Source organism: Zonotrichia leucophrys, chromosome 15 (genome assembly GCF_028769735.1).
Source record: "Zonotrichia leucophrys gambelii isolate GWCS_2022_RI chromosome 15, RI_Zleu_2.0, whole genome shotgun sequence".
Classification (NCBI taxonomy): domain Eukaryota; kingdom Metazoa; phylum Chordata; class Aves; order Passeriformes; family Passerellidae; genus Zonotrichia; species Zonotrichia leucophrys.
The window spans coordinates 12,020,549-12,044,624 of record NC_088185.1 but is presented as its reverse complement, the minus strand read 5'-3'; the positions used below and the strand labels follow the sequence as shown (position 1 = coordinate 12,044,624).

The 24,076-nt window shown below is 47.3% G+C and overlaps 1 protein-coding gene across 1 annotated transcript in view; it reads right to left on the bottom strand.

Moving 5' to 3' along the window:
* Window positions 1–832: 832 nt before the first annotated feature.
* Window positions 833–24,076, bottom strand: part of FBXW8 (F-box and WD repeat domain containing 8) — a 64,981-nt gene continuing 41,737 nt past the window's right edge. Inside the window, exons 8-11 of the mRNA XM_064726925.1 lie at window positions 13,849–13,976; window positions 6,149–6,322; window positions 3,309–3,425; window positions 833–2,309 (exon numbers count right to left, since the gene is read on the bottom strand). Coding sequence (XP_064582995.1) covers window positions 2,165–2,309; window positions 3,309–3,425; window positions 6,149–6,322; window positions 13,849–13,976 — 564 coding nt within the window. The 3' untranslated portion in view covers window positions 833–2,164. The remainder of the gene's footprint in view (window positions 2,310–3,308; window positions 3,426–6,148; window positions 6,323–13,848; window positions 13,977–24,076) is intronic.

Sequence of the window (24,076 nt, the reverse complement as noted above, 5' to 3'; positions counted from 1 at the left end):
AAATGAACTTCTTCCCACCTTGAAGGCGCTGTCAGGATTCAGAGGAAGAAGTTGACACTGCCCAGACAGAATCCTGTGTTTGAATGAATTTATGCATCATGTATGAGGTGTATGAATATGCAACAGGCTGTTGCTTTTAAGGGTTAATCCTTTGTTAATGTGGGTCCATTTTCAGGCTCCTGCTGCCCAGAAAAGGTACCCGGACATCCCTAACTCTTTGTCTCTATTGTCTCATATTGTCCTAATTGAAATTGTCCAAATTATTATTACTGTAATTGTATCACTATTTTTATAACCATTTTATTACTATTAAACTTTTCAAATTTCAAAAACAAGTGATTGGCGTTTTTCACACCCTCCAACAGCCCCAGACATCCACATGAGCAGTGTGAGTCAAACACACCATCCTCTGCTGAGGTACAACCTTCCCCAATTAACCGCATTAATTAACGAGGACAATCGCGGGGTAGCTGTGACTGAGCCCGTGGGGACAGAGGGACACCGGAGCTGCCCAGAAAGGGACCAGGGGCTGCAGTGCCCATCCCGGCACAGCCTGGCACGGGCAGGAGGAGAAGGAGACCCTGGGAAAAGGAAAAGGGCACCACACAAACTTATCAGCTCCTTGCAGCAGCCAGAGTCAGGAGAACAAAGCTGTTCCCAGATAATGAGAGAGATAAGGGGAAGGGAGAACAATGAGCTGGGAGCTCTCCCTGCTCAGCACATCGGAGCAACCCCCAAAGTCATCCCATGATTTATTTGTCAGGTTTCAGCTGAACTCTGCATCCATGACACTTCCTGCTCTTCCAGGAATGGAGGGAGGGAAGGGTAAAGAAATAAAAAATAAAAGACCAAAGCTTTATGAAAGATTAAATTTATTGGTCAGACAGAAAGGCTTTGCCCCTTGCACTTTTTTGTGTATCTATCACATGGAAAAGGGTAACTTAAATACCTAAAATGTGGCATTTTGGCCCAAGGCAAAGAAGGAGAAGCAGTGAAGCCCATGTGTCTGCAGGGCCAGCCCAGCCCCTCTCCTGCAGGTCTGGGCACATTCCTGCACCCCTCCCTCAGCTCACACGGATTCCATTAACCCAGGACAAAAGGTGCTGTAAGTTAAAACTTAATCTCAATTTAAACAGAACTGACACAGCTTTGCTTTGCACCAGTCAGTTTACAAGGGCAGATCACAATAAAATCATTTCAAATCAGCAAAAAGCTCCATGCAGGACTGGAGCCTTTGTTCCCCAAACTGGTTTTACCTGTCTGTCAGTGCCACCTGGGCTCAAGGCAAAGCCTCCCTCCTCATTTCCACCTGAGCAGCACCTCCTGCCCCTCAGCTCTGGGGCTCAGCACCCAGGAGGGCACTGGGGCCACCTCATCCCCTCTGCTCCATGGTCAGCTCCCAGCTTGGAAGCAGGGACAGCACTGAAAACCCTCCAGGTTTCTCCAGCCAAGAACACCCCTGACAAGCTGAGCCAGCCCTGGGTCCCAGTGAGCAGGGCTCAGCTCACCCTAAAAGGCTCAGGAACAAATTTCCATTTGACAGATGTACACATACAATTAGAAAACAGCTGATCCAGGATTTTTAAGAATTAAAAAAATAAATTGTTCTAAAATAACTTTGATGTGTGTGTGCGTGCCCTGCTGAGTTCCCAAGCATCCAGCCTGGCCTAGGGAACCTTCCCCTCCCTCCATCCCAAGCCCTCTCCCAGCCTCTGTAACCTTTTGTGCCTGCTGTTCCCAGGCACATCCCAATGCTCTCCAAGGAAAACAAGAACCAGCAGCTCAACACCAGGACAGACATTTCAAACATGTGCCTCAGCACATGCTTTTTCCAATCCTTGCTGATTTTTTTTCCCTCTTGGGGTAGGCAAGAACTCCTCACTCAGAGAGCTCCCACCCCTTCAGAGTCCCACTCTGGCTTCCTGACCAGCATGGGCCCTGCAGCATCTTTCCCACAAGCAGCAGGAATATTTCTGCTCACCCTGCAGCGCTCCCTTTCCTTTCTCAGCCTCTCCACTGCCCCAGGCTGGATCTCTGGACATGTCCAGAGTGACTCACTGCAGCAGGGCAGCCCTGCCCTGCTGGGGTTCACACCCCAGGGCTTTCTGCAGCCCACCCCAGCTCCTGGGTGCGTGTCCCACAGGGGTTTTGCCGTGCCCTGGCCCTAGATGCTGTCGTAGGGCACCGCCAGGCCGATGTTGTAGCTGTAACCTGACACCTCGTCGTAGGAGGAGCGGCAGATGGGGAGGACGCTGTCCACGGCCAGCTGGTCCACGGAGAAATCGTAGGAATAAATCACCCCTCGGTACCTGCGTGCAAAACAGCCAGGACACAGCAAATCACCTCAGTGGGAAAGAGTCGCAGACAACTTGCATGGAAAATCCTTTCCTTGGGATTTTTCCTCCTGAGAAGCTGAAAGGCTTCAGGAACAAAATGTAAACATTGATTATCTGCTGCTGTGGAATGCAACAGGTGCATCTGGGATTGGTCTCATGTGGTTGTTTCTAATTAATGGCCAATCACAGTCTGATGGCTTGGACTCTCTCTGTCCCAGCCACAAACCTTTGTCATCATTCTTTGCTATTCTATTCTTAGCCAGCCTTCTGATGAAATCCTTTCTTCTATTCTTTTGGTATAGTTTTAATATAATATATACCATAAAATAATAAATCAGCCTTCTGAAACATGGAGTCAGATCCTCATCTCTTCCGGAATCCAAGAACCCCTGTGAACACGGTCACAGGAAAGCAAACAGAGGAATCACCATAAAAACCATGGGAATGGGAAGAGCTGGATAAACCCCCATCCCCTGTGCTGAGCCCTTTGAGCAGGGAAAGCTCCCCCAGCCTCCTCCCAGGGCTGGTGAATCATCCCCCAGCCCTGCAGAGACGTGACTGTCATCTGCTGAAACATCTCCGGGCCCTCCAGCACGGGGGAAGATAAATACATTGGTATTTGATAGTTCAATTAGCACTAACAGCCGTTTGAGATGCAAATACCAAAACCGGCAGCTTAAATGCCAGTAGTTTTCCTTTAGGAGGAGACAGCATTACTAATATTTCGAGCATGGAGAGGGCTGCGTTCCCTGCCTGGCTTCAGTGGACTTTATGTTCCCCTGCTGAGAAAAAAAAAAAGCTTTTTTTTTTACTCAAGCAAATCAAGAGCCAATTCATTGCTTGTTTTATAAACCTCACCCTTAAACTTTTTTTCATTTTATTTTTTTGCTGCTATACCCTCTCTGGGTGATGACTCAGGTGCTCAGGGTGCTATTTCAGAACAAAGCACATTGCTGAGGGCTGGTTTCTCACTTTCGGTGCAAGCTGGGGTCGTCCTCGGTGATGCTGGAGCCTCGGGGGTTCTTCTCCTCGGGGATGTTGGCAGTGATCAGGATGTGGGAGTCGAACCACACGTGGCGCACTGGGTGTCTGCAACACAACCCAGAGCCCGGCGTGAGCGGCCACGGGCGCTGGGCTCCCAAAATCCCAGAGCTGGGCTGGGACCGGCTTGGGGATAAACCCGGAGTGAGTGAAACCAGCGGCCAGAGGCGGGGAACCCGCACTGCCGGCTCCTCCAGCCCGCAGCACATCCCGCATCTTCTATCCCCATCTAGTGGGCTCTTCCCAGAACGCACGGGGAGGCCGGGAATGCTGCTGGAGAGGAGAGCGGAGCCTGGGAGGGAGGGATACGGGCTGGGATGGGCTGGGCTGGCTGCCCGAACGTCTGCAGCAGTCCCGGGAAGGGCAGGATGCTTCCCAAAAAAAGGGGAGGACACCCCACACACCCTGCACTGAGCTGGCTTACAAATGCACAAGCTGAGAGCCATGGAGTGGGGAGGGACCCACAGGGATAATCCCAGCTCCTGTCCCTGCCCAGACCCCCAACACCCCCACCCTGTCCATCCCTGGCAGTGCTGCCCAAAGGCTCCTGGAGCTCTGGCAGCCTCGGGGCCGTGCCCATTCCCTGGGCAGTGCCAGCACCCTCTGGGGGAAGAGCCTTGCCCTGAGCTCAGCCTGAGCTGCCCTGGCCCAGCTCCAGTGATGCCCTGGGTGCTGTCCCTGTCCCAGAGCAGAGATGGAGCTGCCCCTGTTCCTGTCCCAGAGCAGAGATGGAGCTGTCCCTGACCCTGTCCCAGAGCAGAGATTGGAGCTGTCCCTGTCCCAGAGCAGAGATGGAGCTGTCCCTGTTCCTGTCCCAGAGCAGAGATGGAGCTGTCCCTGTCCCAGAGCAGAGATGGCTGTCCTGTCCGAGCAGAGAGGCTGTGCTGTCCCTGTCCCAGAGCAGAGATGGCTCCCGTCCCTGTCCCTGAGCAGAGATGGAGCTGTCCCTGACCCTGTCCCAGAGCAGAGATTGGAGCTGTCCCTGTCCCTGTCCCAGAGCAGAGATGGAGCTGCCCTCAGGAGCAGCTGCAGCCCTGCTGAGCTCTGAGCTCAGGCTCCTCTGCTCCAGCTGAGCAATCCCAGTGCCCTCAGCTGCTCCTCCAGACCCTTCCCCATCCCCATGTCCCTCCTCCTCCACTCCAGTCAGGTTTTCACTCCTTTCCCTCCCACTGGTGAACACTGAGCCCAAACCCAGCAGCAGCACTGTGTGTTCAAGCAGGAGTCACTGCTCTCCCCAGCTGAGCATGGCTCATCTCCACACCCCAAATGTGTCTCCTGTCACCTCCCTCAGCTCCTGCTCCTGTGCTCCATTGCTGGCAGGGGGCCACAGGCAGGGAGAACAGCACACACCTCATCTAGGAAAGCCTTTTGATTGAAGTGATCCCTTCTGATTGCTCTATAGATTAAACACTGTTTTCCACCTGTTTAATCTAATGGTTTCACTTGGAGCACATCCCTGAGCTCAGCCCTGCCCTGCTCCTGGGGCAGCACTAATGAACATGCCAAGGAGACAATCAATGGAATATTGTCCTTAATGCATCAGCCACATCACAACAGGCTTTATCATCCCCAGGGTCAGCACACAAAGTGATACCTGCTATTAATCAATGACAACTCCAGCTTGAACTTCCCTGCCTGTAAATACCTCATCTAGCTCCTCTTTGGGGAAGATGCATTAAAACTAATTTAGGAAAAATGAAATCAGGATTTATCTGTTCATTTTATGGATATCACTCAGACTTACAAGGGGCTAAACCTTCGAGTCTTTATCCAGACAAAGCCTGGGAATTGTGCTTTGATCAGGAAATTTCACTTAGCTGTACAAAGTGTCAGCTCCAGGATGCTGATCTCCGCTTGTACTTTCAGTACTGTGCTCCTTGTGCTCAGTACAAACTGGTATTTCAATATTTAAATGAGTTTAAATGCTTTGATCCTCACCATTAAGGGAATGTGTGGGTGAGGTGAACAGAGGCACAGGGATTGTGATGGATGCTCTGGATGGGGACAGCCAGAACCAGTTCCTCTCCAAACAGCCAGTCCAGCATCTCAAACCAAAGGTTCCACAACCAAACAGAGCTTGGGGATGGGGCAGGGAGAAGTCACTGACTGAACTTCATGGAAAATCCAGGGGGAACAACTTCCCTGCTCCCCAACACCAGCTGGAACACTCAGCTAATGAGTAAAAAGGCCATGACAAATGATGCCTCAGGTTTGAGCTTTTCTATTTTCCAGATTCTGTGCTGCTTTAGTGTGTGGGTCTGGGTTTCATATGAGGGGATGGTGAGTTCTGTGCACAGAGCAGGGAGACAAAACAATTCCTGCTCTAGCTGGGGACCAAGGACAAATGATCCAAATCTCAGGCCCAGGAGCACAAAAAACGTGGGCTGGAGAGAGAAAAACAAGGACGGGACTTGATGGGCTGGAGTTGTAATTGGACAATTAAATCCAATATGCAAATGGAGCAGAACGGATCAAAGTGAGAGATCCCGTGAGTGGTCAGGGATTTTGGGACCATTTGGGTTCATCTTGGGTGTAGCCCTGGCTGGGCTCTTGTGCTGCCCAAGGTGGATCCACGGAGGATATCCATTTAAATAAATCCCTACTTTATTCTTTAACTCTGTCTGGTCTCTGTTCTAGGCCAGCCTTCTCAAGGCACCAACAGCTAAAGAACTCCTCAGAAACACAGAGGGAAGAGACAACTCATGCCCAAACCACCCAGAACTGCCCCAAAACTCCCTCAGTGCCACATCCCCCTCCCAGCCCCGGCTTACCTGGCGTGCATCTCCCAGAGCTTGGTGGCCATGCGCTGGTCCCAGACGCAGAGCAGCCCCTCCTCCCCTCCGCTGACCACCTTCCACTCGTCCATCTGCACGGAGCACACGCCCAGCTGGTGCCCCTGCACGCAGCACACGGCCTCGCCACACCGCAGGTCAAACACCCTCACCCTGGGGAACAGGCACAGTGAGGCACAGACACACAGATCTTCACTAATTCACCCACAACTGATGTGGTGTGCTTTTATACTTTGGAACAGTTTTGTTTTGTATTTTTCCCAAATGGTTTGTACCCCCCTCCCTGTACCTGTGTAATCCCTTCCCTTTGCTGGGATCATCCCCAAATCCCCACCCTGGCTCTCTGTCAGTCACTCACCATCCCCTCCCCTCCAGCCAGAACTTTCTGTCCAGGATGTCGAGTGATCAGCCAGAGGCCAGGGGTCAGCCCCACAAGTGTTACCCCACACTCTGACCTAAATGTCCATTTCTGTTCCAGATTGCAATGCAAGATGTTTTCCATTACCATCTGTATGGCAGATTACCTTTGTCAAGTGGGCAGTTTGCTTTATCTCTCTCTCTGAGTGGCCACATTCACACCTCCCTCGGGAGGGGACATCTGCTGATAACAGCTATGGAATGTCCCTGCACGGCTGATAAGAACTACAGCATCCCATTGGGAGATGTGAGCCCAGAGGGAGGAGCCAAGCATTCCTACCCAGATATAATCCAGAGGTTTTGAGACACCAGCACGGCTTCTCCACTGGATTCCCAGAGGAACAGCAGCTGCCTCTCCTTCCACTGGATCTTCAGAGGAAGAATCCATCCTTCTCTACAGGATCCCTGCTCCAGCAGAACCACCCCTGACACTGCAGGAGGGCTGAGCCACAATTCCAATGGGACTGCCACCAACACCCTGACCCACAGGGTGTCAGGCTGGGTTCTGACTCTGTCACTGTTGTTCTGGTGCACTGCATTGTTTATTTTATCCTTTTCTTTTTTTCCTTTCCTATTAAAGATCTGTTATTTCCTGCTCCCATATTTTTGTCTGAGAGCCCCTTAATTTAAAATTTATAGCAATTCAGAGGGGTGGGGAGGGTTCACATTCTCCATTTCAGGGGAGGCTCCTGCCTTCCTCAGCAGACTCCTGTCTTTCCAAACCAAGGCAATTCCCCAGTATCCATCCCTCAGGGTCACTCATTGGTCAGTAAATGTTCTCTACTTTGGGTTTCCACCTCCCTTTCAATGTAACCTTGGCCCCTCTCCCAGGCTCTCAGCAGGAGCTCCCTGAGGTCTGGGGGCTCCTTTGGGACTCCTGGAATAAAGCCTTGGATTGACCCCTGATAAGAGTTGGCCCTTAGTAGCCTCTGGGCATGAGAGAGTGTCCCCTCTCCCCTATAGATTTCCAAAAATGACAGTGGATTGGAGGGTGACAGTGCCACCTCTCCAATGACACTGGACAGACCAACAGCCCATCAACATTCTCCTCCTCCACAAAAGAATGCAAAACAAGAAGTTATTTACATAAAGTGCGTGAGAAAGTTTGCTACAAGAATGTAAACATTAGAAGGCTTTGAAAATCTTAGAAAATCAGTGTGACAACTCATCCTCTTCCTCCATCAAAAAAGAGTATAATAAGGGTTTGAATGAACTGGAACCATGAGATCTCCCTGGATGTGACCTGGTGAACTCCATCAGCTGGACACTGAAGGACTTCACCGTTCTACATTTGGTGGCTACAGACCTCCCTTTCTCTTCCTCCCTCTTTTTCTTATTCTTCCCTTTTTCCCCAATTCCTCCCCAACACATTTTGCTGTGGTCATTCAATAAAGCTGCATCTGTTTTTTGATTAATTCAAATTTCCAGGATGGTTTCTACAATTCTTTCTAAATAAACATCAGCTCTTGCCTGTCACCACTGAGTCAGAGATGACAGCAGTAGGATAAGAAGGTAAAGTGGCAAAAAGCCTCATTTATTTCATCCTCTCTTCTTTTATAACTTAGTTTGCTACAGGTGGACCTGATTGGTCATTTAATCAATACATTTCACATGACTGGCTAATTAACAAGACACCCATTTGTAAACAATCTCATGAGGAAAACAGAAAAACAGATTATTAGAAAAACACCACCTGCAGGTTGTTTTAATATTTGGCTATCATTGTTTATCTCCAGCTCCCTAAAGCTTCCCAGGCTGATTCTGGGAAAACTTATCCAGCTTTCTCTCTGATCAGGCTGTCACATCCACACTCACCTCTTATTATAATTAGCTGAATGTCCATTATGGCTGTGCAATTGTCCCCTTTAATTGGGTTGGTGGGCTTCTGAAGAGGACATAAAACCTCTTCCTCATGCTAAACTCTTCACCTGTGTCAGGCTGGCAGGGCTCCTTGGCCTGCTGGTCACAGTCCAAACCTCCTCTGATTCTTAGAAACCAGTGTATTTATGGTCTCTGCACTCTTAGAATACTTCACCTGTTATTCCCAACCTTGTTTCAGTTATTCAATTCATTCCCTTGTTAAGCTCTATATGATCTTTGCTAACTACATTTCTAACTTAGCCCCTAAATTCATTTAAGCTGTTAATTAAAATATATATCTATTTTTTACTATTTTAATTGCATTCCTAGCTCAACCACTGACTCACAAAGACAGCTCTGGACATGCAGCTCATGGGCTCTCCTGGAAGGGGCTGACAGCTGCTGGGTGAGCCAGAGAAAGTCACTTGGAGAAGAGGTGCTAAGAGTCCCTGAAAGGAATTCTATCAAGGTGGTTGACATGGAAACTGAAAAGAAGAAAAGATAAACGAGGGGGGCTGCAGTTGGACGTGGCTGAAAACAGCAGTGGAGATCACTCTGTGCCAGTGAGCACTGTGTGGATTTGTTGTGGCCAATGAATAAATATAAAATTTCTGAGAAGGTCTAACAGACAGCATGCTGCTAGAATAAACAGAGAGGAGCCTTCTGAAATGCATGGTGCTGTTCTCTGGGTTGTGACTGTCTCAACAGTGACAGGTTCTGACAGCACAAGGATTTGGGGTTATGGAAACACACCTGGGACAGCAGCAGAGCCACTGCTGCTCCATGGCTGGAAAACCAGTGAGGCTCATCCTCCTCACCACTGAATTTTCACCCTGACTTCTGCAACCAAAGATCTTCTTCAGGCAGATTCCTCCCACCACACAGGACCTCTCTGAGGTTTGCAGGTTTTAGGACCTAAAGAGGGCTCTGGGCTCTCAGCACAGGACCTGGAGCTGCTGGGGAGAGCCCAGAGGAGGCACCAGAGATGCTCCAAGGGCTGGAGCCAGGCTGGGAGAGCTGGAGAGGAGAAGGCTCCAGGGAGAGCTCAGAGCCCCTGGCAGGGCCTGAAGGGGCTCCAGGAGAGCTGGAGAGGGACTGGGGACAAGGGATGGAGGGACAGCACACAGGGAATGGCTCCCAGTGCCAGAGGGCAGGTGGATGGATATGGGAATTGGGAATTGTTCCCTGGCAGGGTGGGCAGGCCCTGGCACAGGGTGCCCACCCTGGATCCCTGGCAGTGCCCAAGGCCAGGCTGGACATTGGGGCTGGAGCAGCCTGGGACAGTGGGAGGTGTCCCTGCCATGGCAGGGGTGGCACTGGATGGGCTTTAAGGTCCCTCCCAGCCATTCCATGATTCTATGAGTTATGATGTAAAATAAAAGTGAAATTTGGAGAAAGCTCCTCTCTCTGTGCCTCCATGACACACCCATGTTGGACACCCTGCTAACCCATCCCAGCCCTGGTACATGCCCACATCCACTATGGACCAGGGGTGATATTATTACCAGGATCAAGGAAAGGATTATTGCTGCAAAGATTTCAGAGGAGATTTCATGTGTGGCAATTCAAAAAAGACAGGGAATTACAGGTTCATACCCTTGACTTAATCAGCAATATTCAAAGCAAGCACCCAGCAACCAGGATCTGCTTTACTTCAAAAATGCAACTGATGTGGCCAGTTTTTAGGTACATCTGATTTCTGGACATTACTGACCACCCAGACAAAGCATCTTGAAGAGAAATAAATTGAAGACCCAGCCAGAAGCAGAACTACAGACAAAGACCTTAGGGTTCCAAGCACTGCCACAAGGCCACAATACCAGTCAGAGCTGATGGTGTTAAGTTTTAAACCCAGCTCATATCACAAAGGAGTGTGGGGTTTATCCTTATTTCTCAAGATTAAGAGATAAAGCAAAGTACATGAATAAACAAAAAATGCAGCAAGTGAAAACAGAAGGAAAGGGGAAAGACTGATCTCAGGTTTGAGAAGAAGCCAGAGCAAGTTCCTCCCAGCTGATGGCCATCAGGAACAAACCCATCAGGTACACATTAATCCCAGAAAAAGCCAAAACACACTTGTTCCAACACATTAACTGTACCTCATTCCATACCCCTGCTAGGATCCTAATGGTGCTGCAAGTCCTTCCTCTCCCCTTCTCCAGCAGAGATTGCATCATCTGATTTTACAAACAACACATTGCAGGGGCTCAGAGACAAGGCAGCAGAGCAGGCCAGAGCTCCAGCAGAGCAGCATCCATCTGACAGGGAGGAGAACACGCTCTGTGTGCAACAGCCCAGCCCACAGCATGAGGGGCAAGGATTCCTCAGTGCCCAGCTCCAGCAGAGAGGAGCTCTGGCTCCAGCCTGGGACAGGATGGGGTGTTTGGAAGGGCTCATTCTCCTCTGTGTGCTCTCCCAGCAGGCAAAGCTGCTCCTGTTTGGAAAGCACAGCTGGAAGCTGGGATCTGTGTGAGCCCTGCTATCCCATGAGGGAGCACCCAGCTTTAGGCAGGTGAAAATGCCTCTCCCATGCTGGCCCACCCCTGGGAGAAGCAGAGGCTGCTCAGATGGGCCTTAAGGAAGAAGAGGAACCATGTTTTGCCAATCTCACGCGATGCTGTAGCACAGAGCTGGCCCAGCACGGACAGCTGGGCTCAGTGGGAGCGCTCTGGACTATCCCAGCTCCAGGGAGCTGTTCTGGAGGCCAGGCCTGGCCCCTCCTGTCACACTGCCCTGGGAGTGAGCTCCTGGCCTGCAGGAGAGCCTGGGACACGTTTGGATCCACACCTTTCTGGGTTTGCCATATGTTTGCTTTCCCAAGCTCCCAGCAAGGCAGAGCAGGATCAGCACACGCTCCCTGCTAGGAGAGGAGGCCTCTTGCCAGAGCAAAGCACAGCTCAGGAATCAAATCAATCAGCAGGAATTTCACATGGAAAGACAGATTTTACACGTCCTACCAAAACCATTTTGTGAGCATTACTTTTCAAAATCATGGTTTTGAGTAAAAGAAAGGCAAATTCAGGTGAAATTGGGAAATGGCTGTATTTAATTCAAGCAGCAGCAGCCTGAGCTCCCATGGCAAGGTCCCTTGTTGGGGAAGATGAAACAGGAAAGCCTTATAAATGATTGTCTGGCAAAAGATTTTGAGAATATAGAAACTATAAGTGAGATTGAAATGAAAGCAAGCTTTGAGATCCCTCAGTTACTGAACAACTGGAAAACAATGGCATGGCCAGCTGAAGGTGATCCCCTTTGGATGGAACAACACCCTCTGCTTGCAGACAGGCCCAAGGGTCAGAGCAGACCCTACGGCTTGGCAGGAGGGGCCCCAAAGAGGAGTTTTTAGGGTTTAAAATGTAACACAGTATGGGAATGTAATGATTCTTACAGGCTGTATGGAAATGCTATAGGATTTGTATCTTGTACTGGATTGGTTAGTGAGAATCAGAATATTCAACGCAGAAGGAGATTTATGGTATTGGAACAGGAACCTCGCTCTCTCACCCCTTTTACTCTCTCCCCCTCCCATCCTCTCTCCCCCTCTCTTCTCTCAGCCCTGCCCCAGCTGTGTTTGGCAGCTCCCAGCAGGGCCCTGCCCCCAGGCCCTTTGCAATGAACCCCAAGTTGCTGACCTGGCTCAGAGATCTCTGCTCTCCATCCATCCCAACTGTCCTATCCCCAATGCTTGGACAGTCCCTGTTCCATAAACTCACTCCATAATGTGCCCATGCAGATTCCAGCCTCATTCCACCTGTGGATGCCCAGCACCTTCCTGCAGGAGGATGTGCCCTCTGAGATGCTCTGCTCCTGCCCTCTGGATGCCAAACTTCCTAACCGTGAAAAATCTGTTATGAAAAATCTTTTCTTTAGGATTTTTCTTCCTGAGAAGCCGGGAGGCCTCAGGAACAAAATGTAAACAATGATTATCTGCTGCTGTGGAATGCAACAGGTGCATCTGTGATTGGCCTATGTTGGTTGTTTCTAATTAATGGCCAAAGTGAGCTGGCTCAGACTCTCTGTCCGAGCCTCAAGCCTTTGTTATCATTCCTTCTTTTTCTATTCTTAGCCAGCCTTCTGATGAAATCCTTTCTTCTATTCTTTTAGTATAGTTTTAATATAATATATATAATAAAATAATAAATCAAGCCTTCTGAAACACAGAGTCAAATTCTCATCTCTTCCCTCAACCTGAGACCCCTGTGAACACTGGCACAGTGCATCACTGACTCCTTGCTGTTCTAGTGACATCCAACCCCCTGAACTCAGCCAGTGCTAAAGCTGAAAATCCCTAAAGCTTTCTGGAGGGGAAAGGCACAAAACACTCACTCTGATATAAAGGGGAGAGATACCAACTCCAGCTCCTCTCCTGTGATCATGCAGGAGATCAGAACTGGAGGTAACTTTACTGGGGTGCTTTGGAAAATCAATTATCTGCTTTTAGAGGGGAAAAAACCTCCCAGGGATTCAATTCCACTTGTCAAACTTCAGCTATTTCCTTTATCCTCCTTGCTGAGAAAGTGCGAGGCTTGCTCACACTCCCTTATTCTCCAGGAAGGAAAAAAAAAAAAAAAGCTGTTTGACAAAATAATCATTTTTGCAAGCTGCTGCACTGGCGGGACAGAGGTCTGGGATTTGGCAGAGGGAAGTGCCCGCCTTCCAATCTGATCCCAGCACCAGAGCAGAGCACCACCTGCAGCCTGGTGCCCAGTGTGGAAAGGAGGAGGGAAGGAAGCAGGAGCCATTAGAGACTGGCTCCTGGCCATCCCACATCTCCTTTGGTGCACTGGATCAGACCCCACAAACGACTGGCCAAAAAAAGGAAATCTAAAAATTGGACTCAAAGGGTCTTTTTAAGCACTTTAATCCTTTTGCACTGCCTGTTCCCAGAGCGGCCATTCCTGGCAGCAGACACTGAGCTGGGAAAATCCTACTCCCCAAGCCAAGGAGTTAAAGAGAAAGCTGCTAATCAGCTAAATAGAAGCTGGAATCTGTTCATATGAAAGTCTCTTTTTTTCTCTGTCACCTGAGGGACATCACAGTGTTCCCAAATACACTTTTGACATCATTTGGCAGCAGGGCCCATCTCATCCTCCATGATTCATCCCTTAGGTTATTTTTTTAATATCAGAAAGTGAGCTTTTAAATGCCAAACTCATTTTGCGGGTGGCGGTGGGGAAGTGGAAGAGATTCCAAGTGGTCTCGCTGGGCTGTGCACCAACTGCCTCCACCAAATGGCTCAGAAAGCTCCTCTTCCCATGGAGCTTCCCAGACAAAGCACACTGACAGCCACATCCAACTATTACCTAATAGTTTGTTCCTCAGCTTGATGGAAACACGAGAGGAGAGAGCGATTCCAGCAGGGCCAGATGCAGGACAGGGAGCTGGAGGTGGGGATCACTCACCTTCTGTCCTTGTTGCCTGCCACCAGCATGTTGGGGGGGCTGCTGTGGAGGTTGACACATGAGAAGGCACCCATGGAGTTGCCCAGCTTGGTCACACACTGGTTTGTTTCCAGGTTGTAAAGGAGGATCTGGCAGAGAGGGAATAAAACACCAATTATTCAGCAGGAGCACCACGACAAGGTTCTGCTGCCCCACCAAGCAGAGTTTTACCACCTGAAGGGTTCTGCAGGATTTGTTCCCTGATGTGTAAAACAGCACCAAGAGACAGATCTACCCCTGTGAAGAAAGGCAATGACACCTGTAGCCATGATATTTCCTGAAAAATCCTTTTCTCAGGATTTTTTCTGCTGAGAAGCTGAGAGGCCTCAGGAACAAAATGTAAACAGTGATTATCTGCTGCTGTGGAATGCAACAGGTGCATCTGGGATTGGTCTCATGTGCTTGTTTCTAATTAATGGCCAATCACAGACCAGTGGTTTCAGACTCACTGGTCAGTCACAAGCCATTATTATTCATTCCTTCTTTTTCTATTCTCAGCTAACCTTCTGATGAAATCCTTTCTTCTATTCTTTTAGTATGGTTTTAATATAATATATATCATAAAATAATAAATCAAGGCTTCTGAAACATGGAGTCAGATCCTCATCTCTTCCCTCATGCTGGGACCCCTGTGAGCACCAGCACAGACACCCTCAGAAATCAGGAATTCAGGTTTCCCAGTGGGATCCAGCCACAAGCAGGGATGCACCCCCAGAATGGCCAGGCACAGCTCTCAGGAAAACCACACAGGTGACATCTTTGGTGTTACAGGAAAAGCAAAGGGTTTCCTCATCAATTTTAGTGCTTGAGAGAGCAGCAAAAGCAAACAGCAGCAGCCCTGAGGAGGTCTGGACAGATGGACAGTGAGGCAGATCTGGTCAAGTGCAGCAGGAACTGCAGGGCAGAGCTGAGCACACACTGAGAGCCTGGGTGCCCTCACACACACACACACAGAAATGTCACATCTGAAGTGGCAGCTCAGATGGGAAAGGCAGAAAAACAACTCTGATTTTAGGCAGCATCTGAGATGATTCAAGCAGAGCCTGGATGAGAAGCACGAGTTGTTCCCTGCCCGCTCCCACTCCTCTCCTCCATCAGTTTAATCACGTTTGCTGTCCTTCCTGTGGGGCCACATCTGATCTGTCTGCTTGGGCCTTTCAATTTAGGAGAACAAATATTTTTAGAAACAGAAAAACGCACTGGTCAAAGCCCAGTGGAGCTCGGTGCTGCACCTGGCCTTATATAACTTCATAAACATGATTCAATTTCATGGTGTTGCTTGTTGAAATGAAAAGAAACCTTGTGACCATGAGAAGAGTTAATGGTATTTGAAACACCAGAAAAACCCCACAGCTTCCATGGCAACATCAGCATGGCCATGTCATCGTCACATCAATATTATTTACTTCTAATTTGCTGATTATAGCCACGTGCAGCTCAATAAATATTGCACTATCTGGATGGATTATTTCAACATTTGCCAGAACAGCAGCGCTGATGCTGCCTGGCCTTTTATTTCCTATCTGTGCCATTTCAGAGATCTGAAAGGTGAATTAAGAGAGAAGGAGAGGATCATTTTGTGATGGAGGCCTCTGGGCAAGCAAAGTGAAGCTTTAAAGATCTCAAGGAACAGGGCAAAGAGAAACAGAGAATTTGCAGGTTTCCTCCACCTGCCATTCTCCCAGGCAAATTCAGCTCCCTATTAGGATCAACACATCCAACTTCCTTAGGTGTTCCTAAGATTTATAATCTCCCAATTAGTTCTTTGTGAAGCTGTCTCAAAAAACATGGCATTTTTCATCCTTAAGACCCAAAAAACCAAAGCAAGGATGACCTTTGTTGGAAAACCTAGGACATAAAAGTTAAATTTAAATAAAAATTAATTTAAACTTCCACCCCAAGGAAAAAGCTGCTACAAACTTCATGGCAATGTTAGTGTTTGAGGTAAAAACCAGTTTACAGGCTGTTCTCACTTCAGCCCAGCTCCCAACAGCTCAGTAACCAAACCCACAGATAATGATGTTCTGGCAAAGGCACCTCGAAGGGTTCTCAGTGCTAAGGAAATTAATATCTGTGCCTGGCAACCCAAACTTCTCCTTGGAAAGTTTGGAACAAAAGACAAAGGCAATAAAGTGCTGAATTCAGCTGAAGAAAGAACTGACAGGGTCAGGAGCAATGCATTCCAGCTCCCAGTTGGGCCCTTCCCAGCTGGATGTTAAACTCCAGAGGGGAGAGGGCCAAAAGCTGCTTTCTTAAAAGTCCCCTGGGGCTGATACTTGCAGTGAACATCCATAACCTATTAATTTATCTAAATGACCAGAGCTCCCATCTCTGCTATAAACATAGGATACATATTTGAACATCCAGCCATGGCCATGAAAGGCTGGAATGAAAAATTGCACTGAAAGATTCCCATGGAATGTTTTCCGTGTTACATTTGCTCTGCCTGCAGGCCCATGGCAAAGCTCACAGGTAACAGCAGCTGGAAAAAAAATTTATTTCTCCTCACATAACTTGAGGGTGGCCTCCAATTTAAAGGGGTTGCATCTAAGAATCTGTAGAAAAAAAAGGGTTCACACCCACAAAAATGGAAGAAAAGCTTGTATCATCTTCTCCTACCCCCTTCAACTCCTTCTCATGCCTATCTCTATTCTTTTAAAGATTGTTCATTTTAACCATCAATCTTGTTATTGATTTAAATTTATTTTAAATTTTATCATGCACAAATGTCTTTCTAACCAATTAGCTCCATCATTAGAAGAGTCTCTACGAATTTCAGTATCCAGGTTTTGCCTGTCTTGAAATTCAACCTGTCTTGAGCAGCTCCATGACCTGCAAGTGAGTTTCAAACCCTTATCCTGACCAATTGATAAGTAAAGAAGCTAAAAGCACTCAGAATGCTTAAGTCTGAATAATAATTTCCTGGAGACAGGGATTTAAGAGCACACTGATGACAATTCTGAAGTTGCTGGAACACCTCTGATGAGCTCTCCTGTAATATCCCAAGGCAAGAAGGATTTTCCTTACAAAGGCCAAGGAGAGAGAATGGAAATACCTGGTCAATAGGGACTTGAAATAAGGGCCTGTGTGTTAAAGGGCAGATAAAGCATAAGATCTCTGGGAGGTTTATAATCCTATAATGCACACTGCAGAGGGATTACCCTTTTAAAGGTATTTATAATCCTATAATGGACACCCAAGCCCAGTGACCTAATAGGTACCGAAGTGAGGGAAGTGAACCAAGAGCATTTGGGTGTGAAATGAAGAACCCTGGGATAACACACTAATGAGCAGCCCTGGCCCCTCTGGGACCTCGGGGAGGAAAAGCATTAAAGACCCCGTGCAGGCAGCACCGGGATCCAACGCCCCAAATAAAAAGTGTCACCTATTAACATTGGCCAAATGAAAAGTCCAAGTTGTTGGCCAAGAGCCAGGCAATCTCCCTGAATGCTTAATAATTCAACAAGCCAGGAATAGCCAGAGCACCTCCAGCATTCTGTTTAGTTAAAGACCACAGAGATTAGCAAACACATTATCCATCTCCGAGGCGATCCCTTCCCTCTTACAAGTCCCTTAACGACCTTTACCATCCCTGCCTCTCTCTCTCTCTCTTTTAATAAGGCTGAGCAAATGGGACTTCATTTCAGCCCACTGCCACAGACTGGGGGTATTAATAATTCATGCTCATAGTCTCCCCTTTGTTAAGGCAGTGCATTAGACTAATTCCCCTTTTTGCTGGGTGACTTGGGCACAGCTCAGCCTGCGGCTGCTCCTCTGGGAGGGACACACCAGGAACCCAGCCCAGGCACGGGAAAAAAGGCAAAGTTACTGTTCTGCACAGAACTGCAGAGTGCTGGGGCAGGGAGCTCTCTTTAAATGCTGTCCAAGAACTCATGAAAGATGCCTGAAATGAATTCCCAAAAAATTAAAGGCTCTGGAGCCAGAAGAGCTGAGCTGTGAGCTTTGTTACATCTCGCTGCTAAGTGAGGTCAAGCGTGGTCGATGCACTCTGCTTGAGACACTTCCAAGAAAAACCAAGGAACTGTAGGAAATGCTGCTGATGGAACTCTTCCATGCGTGGCCAAAACCCCAGCAGGTGTTTTGGGATGCTGTGCTGTTGGAGATGTCTTTTTTGGACAGAACATTAAAACAACAAATCCCTGAGCACTTGTTATCAAAGAGCCTGTGGTACTTTCAACAAGAGCTGGGGTGTCCATCCCACTGTCCTGGATGGCAGCCAGCACACGCCTGCTCTGGGAAGAGCTGCTTTTCCTTTCCCTTTTCCTCTCCCTTCTCAGCCCATTCCTGCTTCCCTTTCCCTTTCCCTTTTCCTTTCCCTTCCCAGCCCATTCCTGCCTCCCTTTCCCTTTCCCTTTTTCCCTTTTCCTCTCCCTTCTCAGCCCATTCCTGCTTCCCTTTCCCTTTCCCTTCCCTTTTCCTTTCCCTTCCCAGCCCATTCCTGCTTCCCTTTTCCTCTCCCTTCCCAGCCCATTCCTGCCTCCCTTTCCCTTTCCCTTTTTCCCTCTCCCTTCCCAGCCCATTCCTGCCTCCCTTTCCCTTTCCCTTTCCTTTTCCTCTCCCTTCCCAGCCCATTCCTGCCTCCCTTTCCCTTCCCCTTCCCCTTTCCCTTTCCCTTCCCAGCCCTTTCCCTTTCCCTTTCCCTTTCCCTTTCCCACCTCCTGCCCCCAGGAACAGCGTGGGGCAGCTGCAGGCAGAGCTGTGTCTCAGAACTGGGTGAATCCCCCTGTGTGTTGGTTCTTCTTATTCTTATTCTCTGAATTTGGTTCTTATTTAGATGCAGTATTGGAGGGAGGATCATAAATATCAGCAAAAAGCACATTGTAAAACCACACTCAAACCCTACATCCTTCTCCTCGCTGTACAACACACAGGATCCATTACAGAAGCACTTTTTCAGAAAGAACCATCCAGGATTGAGGTTTCTGTCATTTCAAGTAAAATAAAACCACCCTGAGTTGCTCAGAGTGGCAGAGGATCAAGCAGCAAGCCTGAGGACAGAATTTACATTTATTTTCAGATTATATTTCTCCCCTCTGCTTCTGTCCAGCCCTCTGCCAATTGGAAAAAACATTGCCTGAATACACAAAAATATTGCCAATGAAAAAGGGGCTGTGAAATTCCAAGTCCACCACAAACAAAAAAGGGATCTGGTTTCTGCTCAGGTCAAACCCATCCAATCCAGAGGGTACCTACAAAAGCAGGAACATGCATTGTGGGGGAACTCATCAAATTAAACACAACATATGGTACACACTGCTGCAAGTTTGGGTTTTATATCTAAAGTGATGTGGAAAACAAGAATATTTTTAAAGTTTACAAGCCCCAGGGGCACAGTTTCCCTGTGCAAATGTATTGGATTGCCTACTGTAAATATGGCACATAACACTGCAACAACAACAAAAACAATCTGACTGTTAACAAATGCAAGGTCAGCACGCTGATACTTGTGCACACAGATAAGTGTTCTGGCTCCATAAATTTCAAGATGAGCTAAGATTTAAAAGGAGCAGCTGAAGGAGACAGACAGACAATCAGAGAAGAAGAAAAAGAGTAAATCAAACACAAAACAGCCAGTTAAAAAAATAAATAAATAAAAAAGCAGTTAATATCCATGAATAATGGATGTTTGATTTAAAAGCAGTTTACTCCAATATGATGTAATTTTTGACAATCAGCCAGAGCGACTATTTTTCAAGTTCTTGCCAGATAGAAGTCATTGTGGGGAGCTGGGAACACAAGTGCTTCTCTGAGCATGTGGAAAATTGACTTTCATGCCATCCTAAAGGTGACTTTTGCTGGCAGACGCATGCGCCGGGCGATGCCTGAAAACCCAAAAGCAGCAGCACAGCTCCCAGCAAACCCAGCAGGAAAAGCAGCTCCCTGCTCCTGCCCATCCCACACCTGCTGCACAAGTCACACACAGAGCTGAAGACAAGTGCAGTTTGCTTTTCCCTTTGAAGTTTCCCCGTGCCTGGAGTTGCAGAGCGAGGCTGCAGGCTGGTGGCAAGCAGGGGCGCCAAGCTCTGCGCTGGGCGCTGCCAACGCACCTGCAGCCCTGGGCACTGCCAGCCCCCGGGGCTCTGCCAGCCTGGCATGTGGGCAGATGTCTGCTAGGACTGCAATGGGGTCACCAGGCTCCTTTGACTCGTGCCTGGTGGAGCTAAGAGCTCCAGGGCCCGTGGGGAGGATGTTGTGTTTGCCCACCGAAACACCCACACACTCAAAAACCCCTCTAGCCCAGGGACAGGTGCTCCCAAACCTTCTGAGGCAATGTGAACCTTAAAAACTGAATTAAATCCCTTGGTTTCATCACCTGGAATATTCATGGCACATCCTAGCAGCTGTATTTTCCAAACCTGAGACACCCACCTCACCTACTGTGCCAATTTTGAGGCACTCACACTATGGCACACACAGGGGGGAAAAAGCAGAATGTCCTTAATGTCAGCCAATAGAAAGGGATTGATTTATTTATTATTTATTTAGTAGTTTATTTATTTCAACTTGCAAATAATAATAATAATAATAATAATAATAATAATAATAATAATAATAATAATAATAAAAAATTAATATTGTTATTATTACTACTATTATTATTCCTGGTCACTTAGAGTGTTTGATCAAGAAATCATGCAAAATTTAGACAAGGAAAAGTTCTGGACTCTCTGCTGGTCTCTTTTCCTTGCAATAGTTCAGTTTTCAGAAAGTTCAGTCTCTCTGACATGGTACCAAAGAGCTTATAAATAAAAAGGTATTTAAAACACCTTTCAACACCTCCAAAGATCTGCTAACACCCTGCAGCCCTGCAGCTCCTCAAAGAGAGACATTTGGGCAAGTTCCATCTGTTCAAACACCAGCAAGCCCTGCCCTTCTACTGGTATGAAAACAAGAGTTCATAAAGATGAATTTAGTGAAAATTGGGCTCTTTACAAGGGTCACAGAGGCCAACAGAAATAAAAAAACCACATTTTTTAAAAAAGAAAAGCTAAGATTAAAAAAATTGAAGTCTTTGGAACTCTTTGAGAACTGGAGACATTCAACACCAGGAAAGACAATGCAGCTTCTGAGTTAGGAGGATTTTAGTTAAAATAAGGTGTAAGTAAGGTGTAAAAGCTCACATAAAGCAGTCATGAACTAAATATATAATCTAAAAATGACTGTAGGGTATGAAACTCAATTTCAAGGAGTATTTACTGTTGTCCAGAGCAGCTGTGGCTGTGTCCAGGACCTGGCTGGAGCAGCCTGGGACAGTGGGAGGTGTCCCTGCCATGGCAGGGGTGGCACTGCATGGGCTTTAAGGCCCCTTCCAACCCAAACCACTCAAGGATTCTATCATTTCAAATTTGTTTTCGCTCACTATCACTGGTTAATTCCACTGGACACACTCACACTCCCAAGCAGCTGAAGAATTCCATGGAAACACGAAATCCAGGAGCAAACCCAGGCAGTGTTTCACTGGCTGCTGAGAGGAGCCAGGTGAGGTTGAACACCTTTCCTCAAGCCAATCAGCAGCTCCAGAGAGCAGCAAAAGCAGCAGCATGAACAAGCAGCACCCCAGAGAGCTGATCTCAGCACATCCAGCTTCTGCCTCAGAGCTGGAAGCTGTAAAATCATCCCTTCCCTCCCCTCCTCTCCTCCCCATCCACCAGCTCTGGAATCAGGTTCATGTTTGTGCACAAAGCAACCAAAACCACACCTGAGCTGTGCCTGAAAATATCCATAACAAAAATCCTCACCTGAATTGTGCCTGACAATATCTGTAACAAAAATCCTCACCTGAGCTGTGCCTGACAATATCCATAACAAAAATCCTCACCTGAATTGTGCCTGACAATATCTGTAATAAAAATCCTCACCTAAACTGTGCCTGACAATATCTGTAATAAAAATCCTCACCTGAATTGTGAGGTGAATTTTGTCAGGCACTGAATTGTGCCTGACAATATTTGTAATAAAAATCCTCACCTGAGTTGTGTGTGACAATATCCATAACAAAAATCCTCACCTGAGCTGTGCCTGACAATATCTGTAACAAAAATCCTCACCTAAACTGTGCCTGACAATATTTGTAATAAAAATCCTCACCTGAACTGTGCCTGACAATATCTGTAACAAAAATCCTCACCTGAGCTGTGCCTGACAATATTTGTAACAAAAATCCTCACCTGAGCTGTGCCTGACAATATCTGCAACAAAAATCCTCACCTAAACTGTGCCTGACAATATCTGTAATAAAAATCCTCACCTGAACTGTGCCTGACAATATCTGTAATAAAAATCCTCACCTGAGCTGTGCCTGACAATATCTGCAACAAAAATCCTCACCTGAGTGTTCCTGACAATATTTGTAACAAAAATCCTCACCTAAACTGTGCCTGACAATATCCATAACAAAAATCCTCACCTGAACTGTGCCTGACAATATCTGTAATAAAAATCCTCACCTGAACTGTGCCTGACAATATCTGTAACAAAAATCCTCACCTGAGCTGTGCCTGACAATATTTGTAATAAAAATCCTCACCTGAACTGTGCCTGACAATATCTGTAACAAAAATCCTCACCTGAACTGGGCCTGACAATATCTGTAATAAAAATCCTCACCTGAATTGTGAGGTGAATTTTGTCAGGCACTGAATTGTGCCTGACAATATTTGTAATAAAAATCATCACCTGAGTTGTGTCTGACAATATCCATAACAAAAATCCTCACCTGAACTGTGCCTGACAATATCCATAACAAAAATCCTCACCTGAGCTGTGCCTGACAATATCTGTAACAAAAATCCTCACCTGAGCTGTGCCTGACAATATCTGCAACAAAAATCCTCACCTGAACTGTGCCTGACAATATTTGTAATAAAAATCCTCACCTGAGCTGTGCCTGACAATATCTGCAACAAAAATCCTCACCTGAACTGTGCCTGACAATATCTGCAACAAAAATCCTCACCTGAACTGTGCCTGACAATATTTGTAATAAAAATCCTCACCTGAGCTGTGCCTGACAATATCTGTAACAAAAATCCTCACCTGAGCTGTGCCTGACAATATCTGTAATAAAAATCCTCACCTGAACTGTGCCTGACAATATTTGTAACAAAAATCCTCACCTGAGCTGTACCTGACAATATTTGTAATAAAAATCCTCCTGCATGCTGTATGAAGTTTCTTTGGTAGAAAAACCCCCAAATCCTCCTTTGTTCATTGTCTCATATCCCCATGAACTGCTGAAAATGTTAAAAATTTTGAACAGAATTTGAAATACAGGAGAAAGTTGTGGTTTAGGATATTTCCCCTCATCTCAGGAGGACAAACACCTCTAAATATCACAGAAATAATGCACAAAGCTCACCTGAGCTGTAGTAGGAGACCAGATTTACCTGGCAGCAGGTTCAGGGAAGGTTTAAAGGCACCAGCTATGAGAAAAGCTCCAGACTGCATCAGAAACTAGATGAACTCAAGCCTAACATTTATCCTGCTGCTTCCTTTTGAGGTTTAGATCCTGACATGAAGAGGACCAAAGCCAAGCTGTGGATTTAATCTCCCCCATGGTGTTTAAACCCAAAAACCCAGCCTTGGGGTGCTGCTGCAGCAGCTCTGTGACAGGGGGCTCCCAGCTGCCTGACACAGGGGATGTGTCACTGGCCTGACACCATCCCTCAAGCAATGTCCCCTGGATGCCCTGGCAATAAGGATTTCCCCCATGGGTCATTATCTGGGCTATTTAATTAGCCCTAGACAAGCCTAGATGGGAACACAGATCTCGGAATTTGGACTTGAAGGGATTTCATGTTGAGTTAACAGAGCTGAAACAACAAAATCTTTCATTGCCTAACTTCAAAAAAGAGTTCCAGGAGCACTAGAGCAGAAGAACTTTCAAGAAACAGCAGCATATTTGGGTTGTCTGGTGCTACTAAAGTGCAAGCTGAACTTCTCAGGGATGAAGCATTTCTGTTTTCCCCTCCCTCCTGCACGGGTGTCTCTCATCTGACAGGAGCCAAGTCTAGGCCATGGATTTGATGTTTTCCTCCTCTCCAACATAAAAGTTCCCAGTAAATTTATGCCTCAGATCTCAGCTCTGCTGTCAAACGTGGCTAAAATTAGAAAATGATTTTATAAAAAGAGAGAGGGAGGAAAAAGATGGTTTCCCTAAGTGTTTTGA